At 39.1% G+C, this 25,009-nt stretch overlaps 2 protein-coding genes across 4 annotated transcripts; both read left to right on the plus strand.

Moving 5' to 3' along the window:
* Window positions 1-423: 423 nt before the first annotated feature.
* On the plus strand, window positions 424-13,690 carry RUNDC1 (RUN domain containing 1). 2 transcript variants are annotated; one of them, XM_058180929.1, is made up of 5 exons: window positions 424-887; window positions 7,443-7,601; window positions 7,754-7,982; window positions 10,236-10,346; window positions 11,284-13,690. In XM_058180929.1, exons 1-5 carry the CDS (start codon window positions 447-449, stop codon window positions 12,153-12,155), a joined length of 1,812 nt encoding a protein of 603 aa, XP_058036912.1. In that variant the 5' UTR covers window positions 424-446; the 3' UTR covers window positions 12,156-13,690. The 2 variants fall into 2 exon arrangements, with proteins under 2 accessions (XP_058036912.1, XP_058036913.1); XM_058180930.1 differs by having other exon boundaries at window positions 429-887; window positions 7,754-7,952.
* A 2,836-nt stretch (window positions 13,691-16,526) lies between these two features.
* RPL27 (ribosomal protein L27) lies at window positions 16,527-19,418 on the plus strand. 2 transcript variants are annotated; one of them, XM_058183677.1, is made up of 5 exons: window positions 16,527-16,599; window positions 17,193-17,275; window positions 18,240-18,409; window positions 18,619-18,729; window positions 19,331-19,418. In XM_058183677.1, exons 2-5 carry the CDS (start codon window positions 17,195-17,197, stop codon window positions 19,377-19,379), a joined length of 411 nt encoding a protein of 136 aa, XP_058039660.1. In that variant the 5' UTR covers window positions 16,527-16,599; window positions 17,193-17,194; the 3' UTR covers window positions 19,380-19,418. The 2 variants fall into 2 exon arrangements, with proteins under 2 accessions (XP_058039660.1, XP_058039661.1); XM_058183678.1 differs by lacking the exon at window positions 16,527-16,599 and adding an exon at window positions 16,629-16,664.
* Window positions 19,419-25,009: the final 5,591 nt, after the last annotated feature.

Below are 25,009 nucleotides of genomic sequence, written 5' to 3' on the forward strand. Positions count from 1 at the left end.
ACGTAACTGTTAACCTTCGTTCGTATATAAGTACACTCCTTTCCTTTGAAATAATCAGTATTATATATTATGTAGTTATAGTTAACCTCATCTGAAATATGTCTCCTTTTTACTACAGTAAAAAAAGAGCTATGCTCTTTTCTACCCGGCGTTCAGATTTCAAACGGAGTCGCTGAAGTTTATTTTAGGCAATTGACCATTATCTTGTTTTGGTTGCCGTTTAGAGGAGGCTCACAAATCAGCCTCATTTTAATAAAACGTGTTATGCGAACTCAAATCCCTTGGTTAATTTAATACTTCAGTGCGTCGCGCGAATCCAGAAAACTGATTTAAATAGCCACGCCTCCTCCAGTCAATCATGCAACGTACATCACACGAACGCAGTCACGACGCTGCTTGTATGCTCCCGCGTGCGGTAAAGCGCCAAAGGCCACATCTACTTCCGTATGACGATTTTCCCTGTCGTTTCTCACAGGACCGGAAATGACGTTTCATTTTGCCGGCCCGGTTCCCCGTTGACATTTGATAGTAGCAGACAGAGGCAGCTTATCGAATCGGCTGCAATGGAGACTGCGGCGAGTCCCGGCGAGCGCTGGGCGCCGGTGGGCGCGGTAGCCGAGGTCCAAGCTGGCGAGGAAGAAGTCGGGGAGGAAATCGAAGCCGAACCGGGATCCCCGCGGGCGCTTAGGGCGGAACGTCGCCGCCTTCACTCGGCGCTCTTAGCTTTGGCTTCGCACTTCGCACAGGTCCAGTTCCGGCTCCGGCAAGTGGCGCGTGCCGGCCCAGGGCAGCAGCAGCGTCTCCTCCGTGAGCTGGAGGAATTCGCTTTCCGCGGCTGCCCGGGCTTTGCCGCGGCGGCGGTGGACGGAGTGGGCAGTGACGCCAAGGTGAGCAGGAGCTGGAGGTCACTGATGCAGTCCTCCGCCGCTGTGATCTTTCAAAGATACATTAGGTAACTTCGTTGCCCAACAAATCTGATTTACTTTATATGCGATAGATATAAAACCGGAGCCATCGGGGAAAGTTGAATGTTAAGCTGCTACAAAAATTTCCTGGAGCTTGGCTCTGTGCAATGGGAAATTTACCCACAAGTGGAAAATATCCCAGTTACTTAAAAGTTTTGAGGTTGTATTTAAAACCACAAAGTAGATTTCAAGTCCCATATTAAGGGGAACATTACATTAATGAAGGATGCAGCTGCTCTAGTCTTTCAGGAACAATCGGTTTCAGTCAAGCTATTGAAATCAACAGTTGAGTAGAAGAGATTGTTATTACTGTATGATGTTCCTATAATCAACTGGCTGTCAAAAGACAGGATTTAGATTACTTTAAGATTTGGGCTCATTCGGCTTTTCCTGAACTGTGTGTTCCAATATAGTTGAAATTTAATAATAATAATAATAATAATAATAATAATAATAATAATAATAATAATAATAATAATAATAATATTTTAATTTGTATACTGCCCTTCTCCCGAAGGACTCAGGGCGGTGAACAGCCAAATAAAATACAAACAGAAACATACACAATATTAAAAACACCCTTAAGAAACTTATTCAATTAGCCAAAAAATTTAAAATAACATTACACCCTATAAAATTACAGAAATTTAAAACCCATTAAATTCAATTAAAATTTAAAAATCAGGCCAGTCCAGCCATACGAAATAAATAGGTTTTAAGTTCGTGGCGAAAGGTCCTAAGGTTAGGTAATTGTCGAAGCCCAAGGGGAAGATCGTTCCACAGGGTAGGAGCCCCCACAGAGAAGGCCCTCCCCCTGGGGGCCGCCAGTCGACACTGTTTGGCTGACGGCACCCTCAGGAGTCCCTCTCTGTGGGAACGCACCGGACGCTGGGAGATAGAAGACGGCAATAGACAGTCCCGTAAGTAACTCGGTCCTAAGCCATGGAGCGCTTTAAAGGTGGTAGCCAATACCTTGAAGCGCACCCGGAAAACAACAGGTAGCCAGTGCAGTCTGCGCAGGATAGGTGTTACGTGGGAGCTCCGAACCGCTCCCTCAATAACCCGTGCAGCCGCATTCTGGACTAGCTGAAGTCTCCGAGTGCTCTTCAAGGGGAGCCCCATGTAGAGAGCATTGCAGTAGTCCAAGCGAGAGGTAACGAGAGCATGAGTGACCGTGTATAGGGCATCCCGGTCCAAGAAGGGACGCAACTGGCGGATCAGGCGAACCTGATAAAAAGCTCTCCTGGAGACGGTCGTCAAGTGTTCTTCAAAAGACAACTGCCCATCCAGGAGCACGCCCAAGTTGCGCACCCTCTCCATCAGGGCCAACGACTCGCCCCCAATAGACAGCCGCATCTGCAGCTGACTGTACTGGGGTGCCGGCATCCACAGCCACTCCGTCTTGGAGGGATTAAGTTTGAGTCTGTTCCTCCCCATCCAGACCCGTACGGCTTCCAAACACTGGGACAGCACTTCGACAGCTTTGCTGGGGTGGCCCGGGGTGGAAAAGTACAGCTGGGTGTCATCAGCGTACAGTTGGTATCTCACCCCAAAACCACTGATGATCTCACCCAGCGGCTTCATATAGATGTTGAACAGAAGGGGTGAGAGAATCGATCCCTGCGGCATCCCACACATGAGGCACCTCGGAGTCGATCTCTGCCCCCCTGTCAACACCGTCTGCGTCCGGTCAGAGAGGTAGGAGGAGAACCACCGATAAACGGTGCCTCCCACTCCCAACCCCTCCAACCGGCGCAGCAGGATACCATGGTCGATGGTATCAAAAGCCGCTGAGAGGTCTAATAGGACCAGGGCAGAGGAATAACCCTTATCCCTGGCCCTCCAGAGATCATCCACCAACGCGACCAAAGCTGTCTCCGTACTGTATCCGGGCCGAAAGCCGGACTGGAACGGGTCTAGATAGACAGTTTCATCCAGGTACTGGGGTAGCTGACGTGCCACCGCACTCTCTATGAAGCGAAGATTGGAGACTGGGCGGTAATTTCCTAAAACAGCTGGATCCAGGGAAGGCTTCTTGAGGAGAGGTCTCACCACCGCCTCTTTCAAGGCAGCGGGAAAGACCCCCTCCCGCAAGGAAGCATTTGTAATCACCCGGAGCCAGCCTCGTGTCACCTCCTGCATGGCCAGTACCAACCAGGAGGGGCACGGATCCAGTAAACATGTGGTGGCATTCAACCTACCCAGCAACCTGTCCATGTCTTCGGGAGTCACAGGGTCAAAATTATCCCAAACCACCTCAACAAGACGGGTCTTGGAACTGTCGCCTTGATCTACCCAATTTTGATCCAATCCGTCCCGAAACTGAATGATTTTATTGTATAGATAACCGTTAAACTCCTCGGCACGCCCTTGTAGGGGGTCCTCCCGCCCCTCCTGTTGAAGGACAGAGCGGGTCACCCGAAACAGGGTGGCCGGGCAGTTATCTGTTATGAGGTTATGAGGGAGGAAATGTAGGAATGTTTCGCATCCCTCAATGCCACTAGGTTGGTCCTGCTATAGGACCTAACTAGTGTCCGGTCAGCCTCAGAACGGCTGGATCTCCAGACACTCTCTAGGCTTCTTCTCCAGCGTTTCATCTCCCTCAGCTCCTCGGAAAACCAAGGAGCTGGTTGAGACCGACTGTTGTGTCTTGCCCGCCCTCAGAGCAGCCAGGGCCTTTTTACCTGCTCTCGAACACTGAGGAATGTATGCCTCCCGGCCCAAGTCCTGGCTCCATGCCCACACAAACTGCAGAAGAAGGAGCATCTCCCGGCCCCAGCCCTGACTCCATGCCCAGGCAAACGGAGCAGCTAGACCTCCCCTCCTCCACAGCATGTGAGCCTGAGGAGGGTTTATTCCCAACAGCTGCTGATTGGTGTGACCCTCGCATCAGAAGGCTGGATAGGCGGAGGCAACAGAAGGAAGGGAGGGGCAGGCCTTAATGAGTGCTGAGTCATGGAGCCACACCCCATGGCCTATATATAAAGGATCTGCTTTCTGGCAGTCTCTGAGTCAGGCAAAAGTCGAACTTATCTTGCTGAAGTCACTTACTGGTCTCCTGCCTGCTCTGAGGACTTTGCTAGGACTTTGGGCAGAGCTGCAGAGGCAAGCCTGATTCGGATTTCCCTGACCCGGCCATCAGCGGAGGAGTGGGACACGACACCGACGCCGGGTCAGAGCCGCAAAGGCACAACATGATCCAAAGCTCCAGCCGCGGCCTGTTCTTCAGTCGTGTCGTAGGCCAGATTCTCGGGAAACGGCCCAAGCTCCGTCAGGAACCTCTCTGGGTCCATCAGGCGCCTGGGACGGAACCAACGCATTGGTTCCGTCTCCCTGCAGTGGTGGGTAGCGGTCAGAAAGTCTAGACGAAGGAGGAAATGATCCGACCATGACAGAGGTTCGATAACTAAATCATTTAAAATCAGATCATTCAACCACTGGCCAGAGATAAAGATCAAGTCTAGGGTGCCTCCCCCGACGTGGGTAGGGCCATCAATTAGTTGAATCAGGTCCATGGCCATCATGGAAGCCATGAACTCCCGAGCCGCCGAGGATGCCACGCCGATTGATGGCAGATTGAAATCCCCCATGACCAACAGTCTAGGGGTTTCAACTGTCAACCCGGCCAGCAACTCCAACAGCTCGGGCAGGGCTGTTGTCACGCAGCAAGGAGCCAGGTACGTGATCAGCAAGCCCACCTGAGTCCTACGACCCCACTTCACGTAGAGGGATTCACACCCAGCTATCTGAAGCACAGTGGTCTCCCTCGGCTCAAGACTCTCCTTAATAATAACCTCCCTGATGGGTTTCCTCACCCCCCCATCCACCCCCCCCAACCCAAACTCAATTTCCTCCCCTTAAAATTTCCATTAAAACTCCCCCGTAAAAAGCGATTAAAACAGTTCGTTAAAAATCCCCTAAGCCTCCTAGATTTAGCATGCCAACTCTTGGGATTCCAAAACCTGTCCTCAAGATGTGCCCTCGATAGTGTGGAGGGCCAGACCTGCAAGAGAGGGGAATCTCGCAGGGTAAGAAGGTCCGCAGTTGAAAATCTTGCATAAACAAAAAGTACAGTACGGTTAGCAGTCTATCCAGGCCGGTCAAGATGTCAATACAGCAGGATTAGGCTCCCTGGCTGGCAAGATAGACCGTGGACTTCCAGGACTCCAGGACTTATTATAAAATAATTTATAAATTATTATAAAGCCACACTTGGAGTTTTCCACTTCTAAATTTCTGATTTTAATCACTGAAAATATTTTTCAACCAGAGCAAATTAATAAAATATATTGTCCAACAGACTTATAAGACTTTCCCTTTTCAGAATTAGTACTTGAAGGTATATTAATCCACTTTGTTTTTATAACTTTGTGATTAGTAAATAAGGAAGTTTAGTAATATAAATTGGGGAAATTTTGAATTACAAAATTTTCAAGCATTTTTATTATATGGCATTTGATTGAAGTATAATGGAGGAGCAGAAATATATAAATAGTATTCATATAACCAAAGCAGCATAAAGTTTGGAGTCTTCAGTATCATGCCAACTAATTTCCGCTAATCCCTAACAAGTTACTGTTATCATAGAGCAATTGCTCTAATTAAATTTGCTATATTGTCTTTGACAGTCACTGACAATAGACACCAAAAGATTCCGTATTTTGAACACTTCTACCTGTCTGACTCCCACATGGTAATGTGGGATATGTTGTACAGGTAATCCTTATAATACACTATTCACAGTTACGATGATGATGAAAAAGTAATTTTAAGACTGGTTAATCCTAATCTTTAAACTTTTTATAGCATAAAGCTAAGGAAAGGTGAAGGAACTTTATAAGTACAACTGTGGTTTTATTTAGTGATTGCTTAATGACCAAGTTGCCATTGCCAATTGTTGCTTAGCAAGGACTACCTGTACTATAATTTATATGGGGATATAATTAGATCCCTCCTAAAAGAGTTCCTAGGAAGAGATGTTAAATGGCACATTAATTTTTTTCTAATATACCATGGAATTGTTGTTACCCAAGATATTGTAAATTTTGTCTAGCTGCTATGAGGCCAGAGCAGTGAATACAAGCAGTCCTCATTAATGAAAACAATTGAGCCTGGAATTTGGATCATAAATTGTTGTAGTTTGAAGCAGGTCACCATGTTGCATGATTTAATCATATGATAAAATGTGTGCCTGAGATCTAGAAAATCTACTAAGGTTCTTGTACCATATCTTTTTTTAAAAAAATATTATAGGTAATCCTCAACCAACCAGTTGTTTAATTACTGTTTAAAGTTATGATGGCCTCTGAAAGAGTGCTTTATGATCTAAAATATTATAAAACCTCTCACTGTCATTGCCCCCCACCACCACATACGCACATTTGGGTGCTTGGCAACCTCTTCACACTTACCAAGTGATCACCATTTGGAATCTTCTTTGCTGGCTTCCATAGAAAGTCAATGAGGAAACAGCAGGAAAGATTACAAGCTGCTGTTGCCCATCAAAAGGACTCATTCTCATCTTTGCTACCTGCTGAATATAACAGAACTATTCTGCTGGACTCCAAAAATGGAACTCAGATGGTGGAGATCGAAGCTCCATTTCTGCAGCCTTGTAGAGGCATTCTTTTCTGCACATGGGGAATGGGATTGAAATCCATCTGCAGGCAGTTCTTTTGCTGCATCTGATCTGCAGCAACTTTGCAGATCACTTAACAATGGCAACTGGGACTGTAGGATTGTGGTCATTGAATGAAGCAGTCACATAGGTATCTCACTTAATGACTACTGTGCCCAACAACTGAGATTCCAATCCCAATTGTAGTCATAAATTGAGGACTACTTGCGTTAAAAAAAATCTGTAAATGACTTTGCAAGTGTCTGCTGTATTCTGCATCTCGTTATACTTTTTATAAGGTGTTGAATTAGAAAGGCATAAAAATGTGCCTGTCAAGAGAGTTTCTAGGTCATAAACGTAGGGCATTTTTTCCCTGCTGCCCTTTCCAGTAATATAATTATTATGGATTCTCTTGATGGATTGTGGACAGAAGTAAGAGCTGGAGAAAGATGCTCCAAAAGACTGTTGCAATTTCAAGTCAAGGTTGACTGTTTTATGCAACAAGTGATAGCCCTTAGGTCTGGACACACATAGTTCTTTAAGAACTTTATTCTAATTTTATTCTTAAAGTCAATAGGAGTCTGATAGCATCTTTTCTGATTAACAATTATATGAAAAAGCATAGTCTTTTGGCAGTTGCAACTCATTTTATAAGCTGCATTGCCACTCTGAACTTGATTAATTGAACTGCAGCCCCTGAAAGCTAATGCCTTTTAATTAAAAAAAATTAATCAGAAAAGGTGCTATTAGATTCCTCTTAATTTTTTTTGCTCCCATTGACTAGCACAGTACTCCTCCTACAATTACTCTACTCCCAATTTACACAGAGATACAATATGACTTTTTTTTCTTCATTTCAGAATGAATATGAGAAGCAAGAACAGCTGGAAGCTAGAAAGGAGAAGCAACGAGAACTAATTCTGCAGCTTAAGGCACAGTTAGATGACTTGGAAACATTTGCCTACCAGGAGGGTAGCTATGATACATTGCCTCAGTCTGTGGTCATGGAGAGACAGCAGGTAAGACACATTGGTATATAGTCAGGCATAATTTTCTTTTGCCTATAAAGGGACACCTTTAACTGAGACATTTGATTTTTAAACATTTTGGGAAGAGAATCCTTAGCAAAGAGTGAGATTAACACCTGATTTATTCCTGCTGTGCTTCACAGGTGATTATTGAGGAACTAATCAAGAAATTGGACATGAACTTGAGTGAGGACATTGCCTTGCTGTCCACAGAAGAGTTGCGTCAGCAGGTGGATGCTGCTGTGGCACAAATCATCAACCCAGCCCGTGTAAAGGAACAGCTGGTGGATCAGTTGAAAACCCAGATCCGGGACCTTGAAATGTTTATCAATTTCATCCAGGGTCAGAAAATATACATATCTTGCATACTTGGTACAATACATGAGATCAACTAGGAACCAGATCTGAAAGGCACTATGTAATGTATTGAATAATCTGAAGTTTTGGACTGATTATGATACCAAATTAATATAAATATGTACTTCAGTTTAAGAAATTAATAAGTATCACATTTTGTTTGTTCTTACCAAAATTAGCAGGAAAAGATGACAGATAAAGTCCTGCTTAATATTTTTCCAGTAGGGTTGGTTCTCCTGTCATGCAAGAAAAATAAACAATTTCTGTAGAAGCTGAATATCCTACAAAACTGATTATGGAATCAGCTTTCTTAGGCTAGAATCCACTTCATTAGATCCTGTTATCATCCATTTTCACAGATATGTTAGGGTCTGTGATACTGTCTGAAAAGACAAGGAGAACCTGATTGTACCGAAATTTGTTACAAGTCTATTTATCTATGTGGCTTGTTGAATGGTTATTTCTGGTGGCTGTTTATAAACAAGACCTATGAAAGTGGGCTGTTGTTGTCTGGGAAGAACAGTTGATCATTACTGATACTTAAGAGTGGTTTCAGTTATGAGCTCTTGCAGGATTTAATAACATTGGCCATCATAATAACAAGGATATACTCACTTCCACATCCAGTGTGATACTTGCTTTCAGTTGGCCGCCTGCATTCTTTCTGCATTAGAGGTTTCCTATGAGAAAGAATAAAAATACAGAAATGTGATATCTGAAAAAGCAGTGTTTAGCAACAAATGTCAGTTTTCTAGGAGGATGTTATAGACTATTGAAGTCATTCACTCAGTCCTTATTTAAATAAATCCATAAGACTTGACTCTTCTCCCAGGATTAATGTTGATTGTCACCTTTGAGAGTTGTGGGGTGGTGATTATTTTATTCTGACATTCTTTTTTCTGTTTTATGAGTGATACATTTCTATATATTATGTATGTATGTATGTATGTATCTATGCATGTATGCATTTATTTATTTTCCCATGTTTATCATTTTTATAAACAACTCAAAACAGCTAACATATCTAATACTCCTCCTTCCTATTTGCTCCACAACAACTGTATTGTGAGCTGAGCTGTGCTGAGAGACACTAACCCAAGGTCATCAAGCTGACTTTCAGGGCTAAGGCAGGATTAAAACTCAGTCACCCAGTTTCTAGCCTGGTGCCTTAACCAATAGATCAAGCCAGATCATAAAGGATAGCTTAGCAGGAATAGCCAACACTCCAGAAAATAGGCTTAAGATACAGAAAGATCTTGACAGACTTAAACATTGGACGCTATCTAACAAAATAAAATTGAATGAAAAAAATAAGGTTCTACAATAAGGCAAGAAAAACAAAATGTACAGATACAGGATATGTGGTACCTCACTCAATAATAGTAACTGTGAGAGGGATCTTGGAGTCCTAGTGGACAATCATTTAAATATGAGCCAGCAGTGTGCTGCAGCTGCCAAAAATGCCAGTTCAGTTTTAGGCTGCATAAACAGAGGAATAGAATCAAGATCATATGAAGTATTGGTAAGACCACACTTAGAATATTACACCCAATTTCGATCACCAGGATGTAAAAAAAGATGTTGAGACTAGAAAGAGTGCAGAAAAGAGCAACATAGATGATTAGGGGCCTGGAGGCTAAAACATATGAAGAACGGTTGCAGGAACTCGGTATGTCTAGTTTAATAAAAAGAAGGACAAGGGGAGACATGATAGCAGTGTTCCAATATCTCAGGGGCTGCCACAAAGAAGAGGGAGTCAAGCTTTTCTCCAAAGCATCTGAGGGCAGGCAATGGGTGGAAACAATCAAGGAGAGAAGCAACCTAAAACTAAGGAGAAATTTCCTGATAGTTAGAACAATCAGTGGAACAACTTGCCTCCAGAAATTGTGCTCCAACAGATGTTTTTAAGAAGAGATTGAATAACCATTTGTCTGAAATGATATAGGGTTTCCTGCCTAAGCAGGGGGTTGGATTAGAAGACCTCTAAGGTCCCTTCCACCTCTGTTATTCTATTCTATCTAGAAATTGGGATCACCCTTCTTTACGAAGACATATACAGAACTGAGATATTCTCAAATGATTGCACTGAATGTGGAAATGAGAGTATAGAAATAATGCATTGCAATTGTTCATCTATATAAAGATAGATGAAAGAGAAGAAGTATTGCTGGGATGAAGCTGAGCCTTGGTTCACTGGATATATGATGTGAGCCAAAGCTGAGCTCTTAGTTTTATAAAGGTTGGTCAAAATATTTTTCTTCCTTGCAGAAGAAGGTAGTCCTGGCAAATCAGAGGAAGGACATTGTGACTGTTCAAGCGGACAAACTGGAAGTGGCACCTGCAAGCCAAACATGCAGCAACATCACAAAAGCAGCCGATGTGAGTATCCATCCAAGCAAAAATTTGTTTGCATATCATACCGATAGTTAAAAAGGTCGGTTGAATAAAAAATTGGTAAAGGTCTTTTGCTGGTTATAGAAATGGGATATGGCAGTTTGGAATAGGTTATTGAGAAGAATGGGAGTTACAGAACCCTTCTATCACTGACTTACCTGCCCCAATTCCTATTTTTCTATTCAGCCTCTGAGATCTTGGCAGAAGCAGCCACTGATATCTTGTTTATACTATTGTGGGGGGAAAAAATCATCACAAATCTTTTGGAAAGAGCGGAGTAGAAATTGGTTATCCTGAGGCTTTTTCCAGATGCCCATTTGTAGGCTTGATTTATTTCCCATTAGTGGAGATATATTACTACTGGCTTATACTATTTCCTTGCTTGAAAATCAGATCGCAGGCATGAAATGATCCATCGCTATAAAGAAATCAAATTTCTAAATATCAGACAGCCAAATGTCTTGGGTGGGTGGGAGTTCTCATCCTGAAAAATGATATGGCTGCAAGAGTATATGTGGTACTTGGTACATACCAGCTTATGGAATATGGAGTGAGTTATATGAATGCTGTAAAACACTCAGAGATGAAAAAAGCAGCTCTACTGTTTCTTCCTTCAGATACGGACAACCACATGGGCATGCCACTTTTTCATTATCTGCCCAGTTGTACTGTTGAATGAGTTAACATGAATATTACTATCCTCTTTCATCACCCATATTACTGTTGTGGCACCCACCAACCTCATTCTCAAGTACTGTTCTTTCTCCAAAACTATATAGAATGTTGCCAAAGTTAGCCCTATATATAACTGCAACCATTATAGGCTCTCTCCTCCTTCTGTCCTTTCCTCAGACTGTGATATGAGACCACAATATGCAAGTATATGCAACTGTCTTAAAAAATATTCACTTTCTCTCTGCAGTGAACTCAGAAGAAGCTCAGAGGATGCGAGAAACAGGGCTGCATCTCATGCGTCGAATGCTTGCTATGCTACAGATTTTTGCTTTGAGCCAATTTGGTTGTGCAACAGGTCAAATCCCTCATCAGTTATGGCAGAGGAACCAGTCTGACAGAGACTATTCCCCTTTAATGAACAAGCTAGAGATGGCCGTGGCCCATGTCAGGCAACTTGCTCAAAAGTACCAGTTGCGAGAGACAGAACATGTCATCAGTTATTCAGGTATCCAGGACACTTCCTTGGGAGGACGTGATGAATTAACACTGGCAGTACGTAAAGAACTGACAACTGCTGTGCGGGATCTTCTGGCTCATGGTCTCTACACCCCATCTCCTGGGATGAGCTTGGTTCTAGCTCCAATTGCCTGCTTGCTTCCTATGCTGGGCTCTTCTCCCCAGCCCATGCATCCATGGGAACTCTTTGTGAAGTATTACAGTTCAAAGAACGGCCGTGCCTTTGTGGAATCACCAGCTCGCAAACTCTCCCAGTCTTTTGCCCTTCCAGTGATGGGTGGGGTACCTACCACCCCAAAACAGAGCCTGCTGTCAGCCATTCACACAGTATTGTCAGAACATGACCCATTCAAGCGTAGTGCAGACTCAGAACTGAAGGCGCTGGTATGCCTGGCTCTCAATGAGCAGCGTTTAGTCTCATGGCTCAATCTTATCTGTAAGTCAGGAACTTTGATCCAAGTGCACTACCAACCCTGGAGTTACATGGCTCAGACAGGCTTTGAGGGAGCCCTTAACCTCCTTAGCCGTCTTAGTAATCTACAATTCAGCCTTCCTGTGGACTTGGCTGTTCGGCAGTTGAAAAACATCAGGGATGCCTTTTGAGTGGCTTGGCAAGTGAAGGTTGTTTCAGTCCTGGGGTTGGCTGGTGGGAAGGATACATTTGTTGTTCTGACCAGGAGGCCGTACTGGTGTATTCCTACAGAAGGAAATATTGCTAGTTGTCTAGTCTCCTGCTGCTATTGGCGATTCCAATCACATGCATCAGGATCCTTACTGGCAGGATCTTTTAAGATATCTGCTGCATGGACAAATTTTACAGTGGAGTTAGAGAGCATTTCACTTGCTAATAGATATAGAGGGGAATGTTAGAAAGATTTTGTCCTGCCATGGAACCAAGGTTGTATTTAAACATAGCTAATATTTTAGTTGCATCGCCGTTTATATGCTCTCTCCCTGAGGCATAGGAAACTGATACGTATATTTATAATTTAAAATTTAAATATACTGCCTGGCTTCTCACATTTGAAGAAGGGACTTACTATGTGCCAGTGGCCTTAAATTATTTGATACTGATGCTGCAGAACCAGTTACTTCCAGGGAAATGTGTTCGTTTTTTCCCCAATTGAGCTGTTTTGTGCTAGGAGATAGAGTCCATTGTATTTTCAGCTGGCTTGATGATAAGGAAATATATTGTTTAAGTAAATACCACAGTTTACTTAGATTCCAACCAAACATAAGGAAAACAAAAAAAATCAATAGATTCAGGTGCTGAGAAATTATTTTGTGAATTAAATGGAAAGAATTAGAGATGATAATACTTTATAGGACAGTTTAATTTGGGATCGTAATTACTTTGACAGAGTAGGATAAATCTTAACTTGAAGTCAAGAATGAAAAAGCTATTAAGCTTGAACATTTAAATCAGCATATTCCTTGAAAGAACAAATAATTTGATGCTAGAAGTCTGCTCAATGGCAGACAAAATAGCCTCCTTTGATTTGGTTATCATAACCAATTAAGCTGCTGTTTTGGAAATTTATACTGTCAAACATTGAACCTGAACCTATTGATTCTTCCATTAGATCTCTTAAAGCAATTCTTGGCTATGTTCTTTTTTTGAATTATGTTTCTTCAGAATAGTGATAAAAGATGTATCTAAAGAATGTCCATTTCAGATTGCAGCATTTTTATTCTTTAGGTGAATAGTAATCTTTGTCTCCATATATGCAGCATTTGTAACTGTATAGTGTCTCTAAGACTTCCTGTATGTGTAAGAATGAAGACAAACCACAGTCTCAAAGCTGATTCTGATCATGCTATTGCTCAAAAGGGCAAGCACAGGGGGCTCATTGACTTCTTGGCTACATAAACTGCAGTTTTGTTTTAAACTAGTTGTGATATATCTATATATCTATATAAATGGTCTGATTAAAACTCCTATCTAGCTTAGGTGCTCTTTTCTACTGTTTGATGGTTCATCCATTGGTGCGCTTTAAAAAATTCTACCCTAAGCCCTTGGATATCTTCATTTAAAAATATTTGTATTATTTGTTTTGAACCCAGTTCACTACAATGGGAAGAAGAAATTGATTGGGAAAATGTCTTTTGCTTTTAATAAATTCAGTCTGGTGTCCTTAGTTTTTGTTCTTATTTTTCTTCTCTTTATTTTAATTTGCTTTAATTTGAATTCCTAAACTGGACTCTGATTAGACTCTGAACTCTAATACTAACTGTATTCTTCCCACTCTATGATTCTAATTGTATTTCTAGGCTGCCAAGGCTGCCATAAAATCTTGTCCTGGAGACATATACATGTTTGGCTGAGGAAAAGTGCAGTATCTCTTTCAATCTACATAGAGAAGCTATATAGTTCTGAGGTTGAGAGATCTCTTTCACAAATAATGAAATAAATAGATACAACTTTCCAATAGAATATGGAAAAATGATATAGAGCAAGCAAAATTATTATACTTTTGTCTATGGAGATTTTTTTGGCACGAAGCTCTCCTTTGCAGGAGGATCTGTTTAACTTGCTTTAATTAATTTTCTAGGGACAGAAAAGAAATGGAATATGTTGCATTGTAGTGTATTTCCTTTGTAAAAAAATGCTTTAAGCATAGAAGACAATCACCAACAAATTGCTGGAGTTATGAACATAGTTGTAGTTACAAAACTCTAAAATTGTTCATCAGAACTTTGGCAGTGATTTATCCTCAAAAGGTTCAATGTTTCTCAAACAATTCTGAATTAATTATATTAGTCAACATGACACTAACACCACTAACATCTTGTTTCAAAAACCAGGGGAAAAAATGAAAACACTGTGTTCCACTGACATAAAAACAACATAATAGTAGTCTTTAAAAAAATTTTCAACCAGAGCAAAGAGCTACAGTGGAAAGCATGTAATGAATGACTGTGGCATGTACTGAGATAACCACACAAAAGCAAAGTGCAAATATTTTCTTATTGACACCAAAATACACCAGTATCTATATCCAATATTAGAAGCTGGACAGAAATGCACAGGAGAAAAACAGGTTAGAAGGGGGCCGGGGTGAAAGAGTTCAGAAACTATGAAAGATTATCAGAAAATATTGATGAGGGTTTCCAGTATATCAAATAACGGAATTCTCTGTTGGCTATATAAGAGGATTCATGGAAAAGATTAAGTAATTTGAATGAGACAGAAAAACAAACGGGAAATGGATGTTAGATTGCCAATCCCCAAAATTATCCTTCAGATGTTCTGTGCATGAAATAAAATATGTATTTTCTTCAGTTAGTATTTTGAACAAGTTGTGTTAAAGAACATTTTATGGTATATTTATATTCTTTTTTTTTTATTTACATTTATATCCCGCCCTTCTCCGAAGACTCAGGGCGGCTTACAGTGTATAAGGCAATAGTCTCATTCTATTTGTATATATTTACAAAGTCAACTTATTGCCCCCCCAACAATCTGGGTCCTCATTTTACCTACCTTATAAAGGATGGAAGGCTGAGTCAACCTTGGGCCGGGCTTGAACCTGCAGTAATTGCAGGCTGCTGTGTTCTAATAACAGGTTTCTTACCAGCCTGAGCTAACCACGGCCCTAAATATATTCTAAAATATATTCCAAAAACTTGAAGCAAAAGGTTCACTTTTAATATACAAATTGTAATGGTTTGCATACTTAAATATATATTTCAACATAGAAGGTATATCCAACATTTAAATATCTTGTTTGAATTTATTCTTCAGAAACAAATTCTTCCAGAACAGTGAAAATGTCTTGCTTTAGCAAAAATAAGCAAAATAATTTCTTAATGTAATAAGGATAGCTCATCCTTCAAGGCCAGAGGTCTCCAACCTTGGCAACTTTAAGCCTTGTGGATTTCAACTTTTTATTTTTATTTTGTCACAACAGTATACACAAACATCAACATAAAACAACAACACATCATATAAACATATATAAGCAAAAGTATGCAACAACTATATTAATTTGATATAATGAAAGGGAACAATAGGACAGGAATGGTAGGCACTTTTGTGCTTTTATGCACGCCCCTTACTTCCAGAATTCCTCAGCCAGCAAGTATTAAAGTTGTCAAGGTTGGAGACCCATGTATCTAGGCTATTTTCCTTTACCATGCCCAAAAAGTTTCTAAATTGTTTTTGAACCAATTCAAGTAGTCCTAGTAAGGCTTTCTCTACAGCAAACGTTAAGCAAATGTTAAAATAAATTGATCATACTACATACGTTGCACTAGCTCCTCTCCCCTTGGTTTTAATATACAATTCAATATTTTATTTTAATTTTTTATTTATTTATTTTGTCACAACAGTATATATAAGCATAAGCATGAAAGTAACTAATAATATATAAGCATATATATATATATATAAGCATAAGCATGCAACAACTATATTAATTGGATATAATGAAAGAAAACAATAGGACAGGAACGGTAGGCACGTTTGTGCTCTTATGCACGCCCCTTAGGAATGGGGTGAGGTCAATAGTTGACAGCTTTTGGTTGAAGCTTTGGGGATTTTGAAAAGAGACCACAGTCAGGTAGTGTGTTCCAAGCATTAACAACTCTGTTACAGAAGTCATATTTTCTATGAAAAGGGGAAATGGGAAAGGAGGCTCCTGACTTTTTACCGTGTTTGGTATTTTTTTAAAAAAAATCTATTAACAAATGGAATCAACTGTCATTCTAGATTTGGCTGCTCTCGAAAGCTTAATTCGACCGATAATGTTCACACAAAATATGATGCGGCAGAGGAATTACTGAGTTCACTATCCGCATTTGTTGAGCACATAATTGCAGAACAACTCTTCCTTAATTATTTTCTAAGGACAAATTTCAATCTTAGAAAAAACACGAGAGAAACAGCTTTTCGAACATTCAGGTAAACGGAAACCCCAAATCAACCACTCGTACGTACTCCCGCTGGACGAAAGTGCGCATGCGCAGTGCGTTCAGGAGGGTGAAAGGTCCCCGGAAGTTACGTCCTCTCCTTTTCCGGCTTTGTCCCGTAGACGAAATACTTTCGGTAAGGTTTGTGTAGCCGTTGTGGAACAATCCATTGTAATCCTCTCAAACTGCTTGGAAAGTCAGGTTGGTGGGACAGCTAAAAGATATCAGATATGTCTCTGATCGTTTGGGAGGTTTGGAAATATGAAGATGCAGTAACTAACTATGACAGGGAGTTTCGTTTCTCGTGGTCTATGGTGTGCCGGCACTAGAGAAGGAAATATATTCTCCTGAGGGTTGATGTTTTTCTTCAGCGTTCATGGTAAAATTGCCGCCGTCTAGAACAAATGCATTGTCTGCTTTTAAATAAAAATAAAGCAAAACTTTCGTGTGGGATGGCAGTATCCTTATTAATTTCTTGGTTCTGGGGTCTATGAGATTAACAACCCTGATGGTAATCAAACTTCCTCCCAACCATCATTGATCATTCCGAGTGCTAAAATAAATTTGCAAATAAATCCTCGTCGTCTCACTCCCAGATAAAACCATATTTATATATGAATGAAACTTTATAGATAGGCTTGATGGCAAGGAAATGCTCAATTTTTCAAATAATGATGTGATATGTATATGTGATTGCATTTTAAAATTTTTCTTTGCTGTTCTACTCAGAGATGGGCAAGTTTATGAAACCTGGGAAGGTCGTTCTTGTTTTGGCTGGACGCTATTCTGGACGCAAAGCTGTTATTGTTAAGGTGAGAAAGCTGGATCTCTTCACCAAATAGTTTAATAAAGCCTCCCTGAACTCAACTCTCGATGACCATATGAACATATCCATGGAGTCATCTTGGCAGCAGTATGAAAATGGTTTGCCACTGTCTTCTTCCAGAATATTTTTCTATATTCCACTCTACAGCGTTGGTATTTACTGGTGGTTTTCCATCTCAATATTAATCATGTCTTATCCTGCTTTGCTTTTTCCAAGTTTGACTGTGTTGCCAATTTTCTGGAAGTTGTGCCCAAAGTAATGGAATGCTCGTAGATGGTATTATCTTAGATTTTATTTATTTCAATAATAAACCACCATTTCAGAACCATTTTACATCAAGTCAAAGCCACTGTAGGGTAGCATGCAAATAGTATTATAAAAACTATATAACCATAATATAAAGTGGTATCAGGAACAGTAACAACAAAGGTAAAAAATCAAGTGCTTTGAACATCATAATTGAAAATGCTGTTTTAAAGTGATCTTAGAAAGTGATAAGAGGTCACCGACTCAACAAGCTTTATATTGTGTCTAGTTGTGTAGGGCGTGATTAAAATTGATCTCTGATTTCAGTTGAGCTATATAAAGTCTTAACAAACTTGATGCAGAGCTCATTTTTTCCACTTAATTATAGTTTTAAAATTGGAGTGATATATATAGGCACGTTTTGATAACATAAATTCTTTAAACCCGTAAAAGTGAGTAGTAAATTCTGAACTAAGTAAAGCAAAGACACACTTGGATGGTACTTGCAGAGTGATCAATTGAAAAAGTACAAAATGATTTTTTTTTTAATTGACTGGGTCCAAATAATTTCTTGTTTAGAACAAAACAAAGGTAGTATTTTTTCCCTCCTGAATAAAGTTGCAGTTGATTACTTAACAATATCATTATTAAACATTGCTGTAGATGCTGCTTATGATGACTTTTTAAATGATTTTCTATTACAGAACATTGATGATGGCACTTCAGACCGCCCATACAGCCATGCCTTGGTGGCAGGTATCGATCGTTACCCACGCAAAGTAACAGCCAGTATGGGCAAGAAGAAGATTGCTAAAAGGTCCAAAATCAAGTCCTTTGTTAAAGTTTACAATTACAACCACTTAATGCCAACCAGGTGAGTTGGAAGGAAAAGCAAGTATGGAAAAAGATTATGTGGGAGGAAAATAAAGTATGTAGGACTTTATATTTTTTTAACCAAGAGCAATAGTTATTCAATCTCCTTTCTCCTGTGCTCTGATTTCAGCTGTGAACTTGAAATAAAAGACAGGCAAGAAGGCAAAAGTGTTTCTGGGTTTGTAACTTCCCCACTTGTGTTTTGTTTAGGTACTCTGTTGATATCCCCCTGGACAAAACCATTGTCAACAAGGATGTATTTAGAGATCCTGCCCTGAAACGTAAGGCACGGCGAGAGGCCAAAGTGAAATTTGAAGAAAGGTAATTTTTGACTAATGTGATGTTTCCAGTTGAATCCAAGCTATAGACCTTAACTTTTAAGGGAGCAAAAAAAAAATTACAAGAAAAAGTGGATACAAAATAATTTCAGTTTTACGAATGGTGATGACATGACCCTGAAACAATGCAGCTATCAAATACATGCTAATTGCCAAACACTTAAATTTTGACCACGACTGGGTATGTTGCAATGGTTATAAGTGAAAACTGGTTATAAGTCACTTTTCAGTGCTGTTGTAACTTCAAGAGATCACTAAACAAATGGCCGTAAGTCAAGTTACCTGTACTTTGAGTTGCCCTAATAAAGGAAATGCTTTAAGAAGGAATTTACCATATGTTCTGATGGTTGATATGGCTTATTTTATAACTTCTGTGTTTGACAATATCTCTTGCTTTATATCAATCTCCCATACTGGTTCCCCTCTGAATATGTCAGGTCTACAAGTCCTAAAATTCTCAACCATCGTATTTATTATAAACATACTGATTTGCCTAGCTTGTTTCATACATGAAGTGATTGCTTTGGCTGATGCTTAACACAGATTTGCAGAACCATTAACCAAAATCGTTTTCTTTCTTTCAGATACAAGACAGGCAAGAACAAGTGGTTTTTCCAGAAGCTCAGATTCTGATTTGTTTTCAACTGAACCAATAAATGTTTTTGAAAACTATTTCTCTGTAATTGTATTGCAAGCTTTCTCCTTCATAGATTAGTTAGAATTAGGTTACCAGAACTGACCAGCAGAAATCCAGTTGACTGAAGAAGGCAATAGAGTTTGCTTTACAGCATTACTGCCATCTGCTGGTTTGGATTTTTGCCCAGATCTGGTAGTGTTAGACCAGGAGTGTCAAACTCAATTTCATTGAGGGCTACATCAGGGTTGTGTGTGATGTCAAGCTGGTGTGGCCAGCTTGACATCATTCGTGTTGGGTGCCTGTGGTGGCCTGAGCGCTCTGCCAGCAAACACAGCTCTGTTTTCGCCTGTGATGGCCTGCAACCCTCTGTCAGCGAAAACGGAGCTCCAGAGGACCACCTGCGGCCCTCCCGAGCTCCACTTTTGCTGGCAGAGGCGCCACAGGCTAGTCCTTTACTGTTTTCAGGGCGGTCCCGCAGGCCAGAACTAAGCATAGCATGGGCCAGATCCAAGCTTTGAGTTTGACACCGCTAGACTAATTAAATACATTGTCAAGTATAGTAAAGAGTAGAATACACAAAAAGTGGTCTGATTCCAATATGTGTTGGAATAAATTTAAATTGAGATTTGTCTTCTAATTATGATTAAGGGAATTCTGAAGATCTATAAACTGATTGTCAGACTGAATAGACAAAAATAAATCTCCAGTATTTAACAGTATGCTAGATGCTATATAACAGAATGGGGAATACATTAATAGGAAATGATAATATGCATGTACTGTATTACTACAGTACGCTTACACTATGTTCCTCTTGAGGTTTCAGTATTCATTAATACAAATAACTGGTTGGAGTGAAATGAGATACTAAAAAGCAAAAATTACTTGAACAGGGTTTTTTTTGAGTAGCACCCTGAGTAAGGTGAACTTTTTTTTTTAGGTAGAGCTTTTTATTGTTTTCTTTGTGATAGAATTAAAAAAAACATCTTGGCATCTGAAAGCTATGTTTTGTATTAGCCTGAAGTTGGCTAGTTTACACATTTGGGAGGGGGAGTAAAGAAGTTGTGGGAAATGGGGTTTGTAACACAAGAAATTGAGTTTGCAACATAAGAGGAAGGCAGATAAACCAGAGAGTAGCTTTAATTTTTCCAACACAAGTTCTTAAAATGAGTCTTGCATTCTAATTCCTATCACACTTGAATAACAGTTACCAAATAGGAAAAAGTTATGTATTGCTTTTGTACAAGATAAGAATTAGAACTACATATTTATCAGGCAAAATAGAAAGACCCTCCGGAAGTCTTTTTAAAATGGTAGAGGAAATGAACTTAAAGAATGTATGGAGAGAAAGGAATCGAGAATAGACAATATACTTTTTATTCAAATAGACATTTGTCCTGGTCTAGAATAGACATGGACGATAACATAAATGAATTTCAATATAGAAAAAATTGACATAGAAGCTAATACCTATGACATCGATATGGAAAGGCCAAAAGAAAAGATCTAGATGGACTTTAAATACTATGATCTTAAAAGATAAAGAGTTTGAACAAAAAATAGAGAAGGAATTGACTTTTTCCTTTAAGGAAAATAAGGAAGACGCCTCAACTCAAAACCGTTGGGATACAATGAAAGCATATGTAAGAGGTTTGATAATAGATTATATAGGGAGAAGGAACCATAAGAAAAAGCAAACTTAAAATACTAGAAAATGACTAGGAAATGGGAGCAAGATTTACAAAAATTTCCAGAGAGAAAAGATATTAAAATGAGAATGGACATAATTAAACAAAATGGCTCTGACTGAAAAAGAAGAGCTAGCACAAAAAATCAAAGGGGTAAAACATTTCATGTTTTGAAAATGCTAATAAGCCAGGTAGATGGCTAGCTTACAAACAAAAAAGAAAGAAAATCGTAGAACAGTACAATTAGTGGATAATAAAGGCCAGATTCAATATACGAATGAAGAGAAGAAAAAAGTTGTTCAAAATTTTTATAGACAATTATATGGAAAAGAGGAAATTGATGAAGAAAATGTGAAACATCTATATAAAGCAAATTTACCCCAAATTCCTAAAGACATGGAAATGTTGTTGGAGGGAAATATAACAATGCTGGAACTAATGCAAGTGCTTAAAAAACAGAAAAGTGGAAAAGCACCAGGCCCAGACGGACTGCCAGTTGAATATTATGTGACTTTTCAAGAACAATTGGGCCTTCCGCTATTAGAGATTATGAATGAAGTGATACAATAGGGGAAAATACCTGAGACTTGGACAGAGGCCTATATCACGCTTATCCTGAAAGAGGATACCAACTTAAAACAAGTTAAAAACTATAGACCAATATCTCTCTTAAATTTGGATTATAAACTCTTTGCTTTAATATTGGCAGAATGACTTAAACGATACTTGAATGAGTTTATACATTCTGATCAAAATGGATTTCTGCCCAAAAGACATATTAAAAACAGTATGAGAATAATACTGGACGCTTTAGAATATTTTGACGCCCATCCCGAAAAACAGATGGTGTTGATCTTTCTGGATGCACAAAAAGCTTTTGATAACGTTAATTGGCGTTTTATTCTTCTACAGCTGAAACAAATGGGTTTTGGTGAAATGTTCATTAAGGCAATAGAAACCATATATCATAAACAATCAGCTAACGTTATGATAAATAGTGAACTGACTGAAGCGAACCAAATTGAAAAAGGCACAAGACAAGGTTTCCCACTGTCGCCGCTGCTGTTTGTGTTGACCCTGGAATTATTAAATAGAAATGTTAAGAGAGGGAAGAGATAAAAGATATGAAAATTCAAAAGGAAGAATATAAACTCCAAGCTTTTGCTGATGATCTGGTTTTCATTATTGAGGATCCATTAGAATCTATAATTTGCTTGATAGATAAAATAGGTGAATTTGGGAAAGTGGCAGGTTTGAAAATTAATAACATCCAGGACATAAACTGTTTCAACTCCTACCCTCAAAACGATGCTATAGAGCACTGCACAACAGAACAACTAAACACAAGAACAGTTTTTTCCCGAAGGCCATCACTCTGCTAAACAAATAATTCCATCAACACTGTCAAACGATTTACTAAATCTGCACTACTATTAATCTTCTCATAGTTCCCATCACCAATCTCTTTCCACTTATGACTGTATGACTGTAACTTTGTTGCTGGCAATCCTTATGATTTATATTGATATATTGACCATCATTTGTGTTGTAAATGTTGTACCTTGATGAACGTATCTTTTCTTTTATGCTTTTATGAGAGCATATGCACCAAGACAAATTCCTTGTGTGTCCAATCACATTTGGCCAATAAAAATTCTATTCTATTCTATTCTATTCTATTCTATTCTAATTAGGATAAAACGAAGATTTTGACAAAAATATGTTAATGAAGCAAAAAATTGAACTGGTAGAATGCTCAGAGATGCAGGTTACAAACAAAGTTAAATATTTAGAGATATATTTGACTGCAAGGTGTAGCACATTGAAAGAGAATAATTATAGTAAACTCAAACAGCAGATTGTGACAGATTTGGCAAAGTGGGAACATTTACAATTGTCACTGCTTGGAAGAATATCAACAATTAAGATGAATATACTACCTAAAATTTTGTATTTGTTCCAGACCATTCCAATTAAACTGGGGAGAGGATATTTTGTGGAACTGAATAAAACAATGTTGAAATATATTTGGCAAGGGAAAAAAGAGAGGATTAAACTAAAATTGTTACAAGATGTGAGAATGAGAGGGGGCTTTGGGCTACCTAACTGGGAATTGTATTATCAAGCAGCAAACCTGATATGGATTAAAGAATGGATAACTCTAAGAAATAATAGAATATTGACCTTGGAAGGACATGATTTGTTATTGGGATGGCATTCTTTTTATGGTATGGACAAGCTAAAACACAGGGATATTTTAGAAGACATTTAGTTAGAGAGGTGTTGTTATCAAATTTGGAGAAGATAAAGGTTATTTTTAAAAAATTCCAATTTGGGTATCATCTATTGAGGCATTCTCATATCCAATAACATTTAGAAAGGAACATATTGTTAGATACAATGAATTGTTGAATGAAAAGGGTGAGTTAAAATCTAAACTAGAATTAGAGGCAGATGGCATAATAAATGAACTGGTTTTCTTATTTGCAAATACAATCCAGATACGTAAAAGATTTTAAAACAGAAGGTTTTTATAACAATATAACGAGTTTTGATAAGATTTTAACAGGTTCAAATGACAACTTGATTAGGAAATTGTATGGATATTTACTAGAGATTAAATTGGAGGAAGAACAAGTTAAAGAGACAATGATTGCTTGGGGGAAGAACTTTGATTATGGGATAGATTTAGAGACATGGCAGAAATTATGGATGTATAACTATAAAATGACAATGTCTACAACATATAAAGATAACTTGTATAAGATGTTTTACAGGTGGCATCTACCCCCGACAAGAATTGCTAGAATGTTCAAGGATAAATCCGAAAAATGTTGGAAGTGTCATCAGATACCTGGATCATATTACCATATGTGGTGGACATGTGTTGAAGCAAAAAGATATTGGACTAAAATACACACATGGTTGGAGAAAATGATCAAAAAACAAATTGATTTTAAGCCAGAAGTTTTTTTGTTGGGAATTATACCTGAAATATATACTAGAGATGTAAAATACTTGATTGTGAATATCATTACAGCAGCCAGGATTGTTTTTGCCAAAAATTGGAAAAATGAGAAATTACCTTCACAAGACGAAATTATTAGGAAGATGATGGAATGTGCAGAGATGAGTAAATTGACATTTGAAATTAGAGAACAAGAAGATAAACAATATTACAAAATATGGGATTTATTTTATTACTGGTTAGAAGGAAAGATATGTTAGAAAAGACCTAGATTGAATAAGAGACCTAGATAATGATATATGTACAAAAGTGATGTCTATTTTGAGATTGCACAAGAAGATATGTAAACACCCCACCAGCATATTATAATTGGTTTGATGAGTTTTTTTATGTTTGTTTGTTGTTAAAAAATAAAAAAAATTAAAAAAAGAATTAGAATTACATATTTTTCATGGTTTTATTGCTTTTAATGTAATTCCCTGAAAGTCACCTGGGCAGCAAATAAACGTGGATAACCATTTGTCTGAAATAGTATAGGGTTTCCTGCCTAAGCCAGGGGTTGGACTAGAAGGCCCCCAAGGTCCCTATCAACTCTGTTATTCTGTTCTGTTCTAAGAAGAAATTGGATAAACTTAATAAATAAAGAACAAGAAAGCACTTCTTAGCCAGCTAACCAAGCAAGTTGAAGTACAGCATCCATTTCCTGAAGCTTATGATACGGCTCCGATGTTGGGGCAGAAGTAGGGTTTTCCGGAAGGCACATATATATAAATTGTCCAGCCCGAACTGGGTAGGTTTTCAGATCCTTCCGAAGTAGAATTTGACTTTTCGATTAAAACCCCGCAGAGTTGAGACCAAAGACAGCTTTAGAAAAGTTCTGATAAAACACTCGCCTCCTTTCCCGATCAGCTGGGAATTTTACCCGAAAGACAGGCTGACGGGAAAGAGTCGAAGGTCCTGAAAATCGAAA

This window comes from Ahaetulla prasina, chromosome 4 (assembly GCF_028640845.1).
Source record: "Ahaetulla prasina isolate Xishuangbanna chromosome 4, ASM2864084v1, whole genome shotgun sequence".
Classification (NCBI taxonomy): Eukaryota; Metazoa; Chordata; class Lepidosauria; order Squamata; family Colubridae; genus Ahaetulla; species Ahaetulla prasina.

What these genes read in the sequence shown, in the direction of transcription:
- RUNDC1 (XM_058180929.1), top strand. Translation starts at nt 447, where the DNA reads ATGACGATTTTCCCTGTCGTTTCTCACAGGACCGGAAATGACGTTTCA. An exon ending in GAGTGGGCAGTGACGCCAAG is followed by an intron (nt 888 to 7,442) that starts GTGAGCAGGAGC and finishes TCTTCATTTCAG; the next exon opens with AATGAATATGAGAAGCAAGA. An exon ending in ACATCACAAAAGCAGCCGAT is followed by an intron (nt 10,347 to 11,283) that starts GTGAGTATCCAT and finishes TTCTCTCTGCAG; the next exon opens with TGAACTCAGAAGAAGCTCAG.
- RPL27 (XM_058183677.1), top strand. Translation starts at nt 17,195, where the DNA reads ATGGGCAAGTTTATGAAACCTGGGAAGGTCGTTCTTGTTTTGGCTGGA. An exon ending in GCAAAGCTGTTATTGTTAAG is followed by an intron (nt 17,276 to 18,239) that starts GTGAGAAAGCTG and finishes TTTCTATTACAG; the next exon opens with AACATTGATGATGGCACTTC. An exon ending in AACCACTTAATGCCAACCAG is followed by an intron (nt 18,410 to 18,618) that starts GTGAGTTGGAAG and finishes TGTTTTGTTTAG; the next exon opens with GTACTCTGTTGATATCCCCC.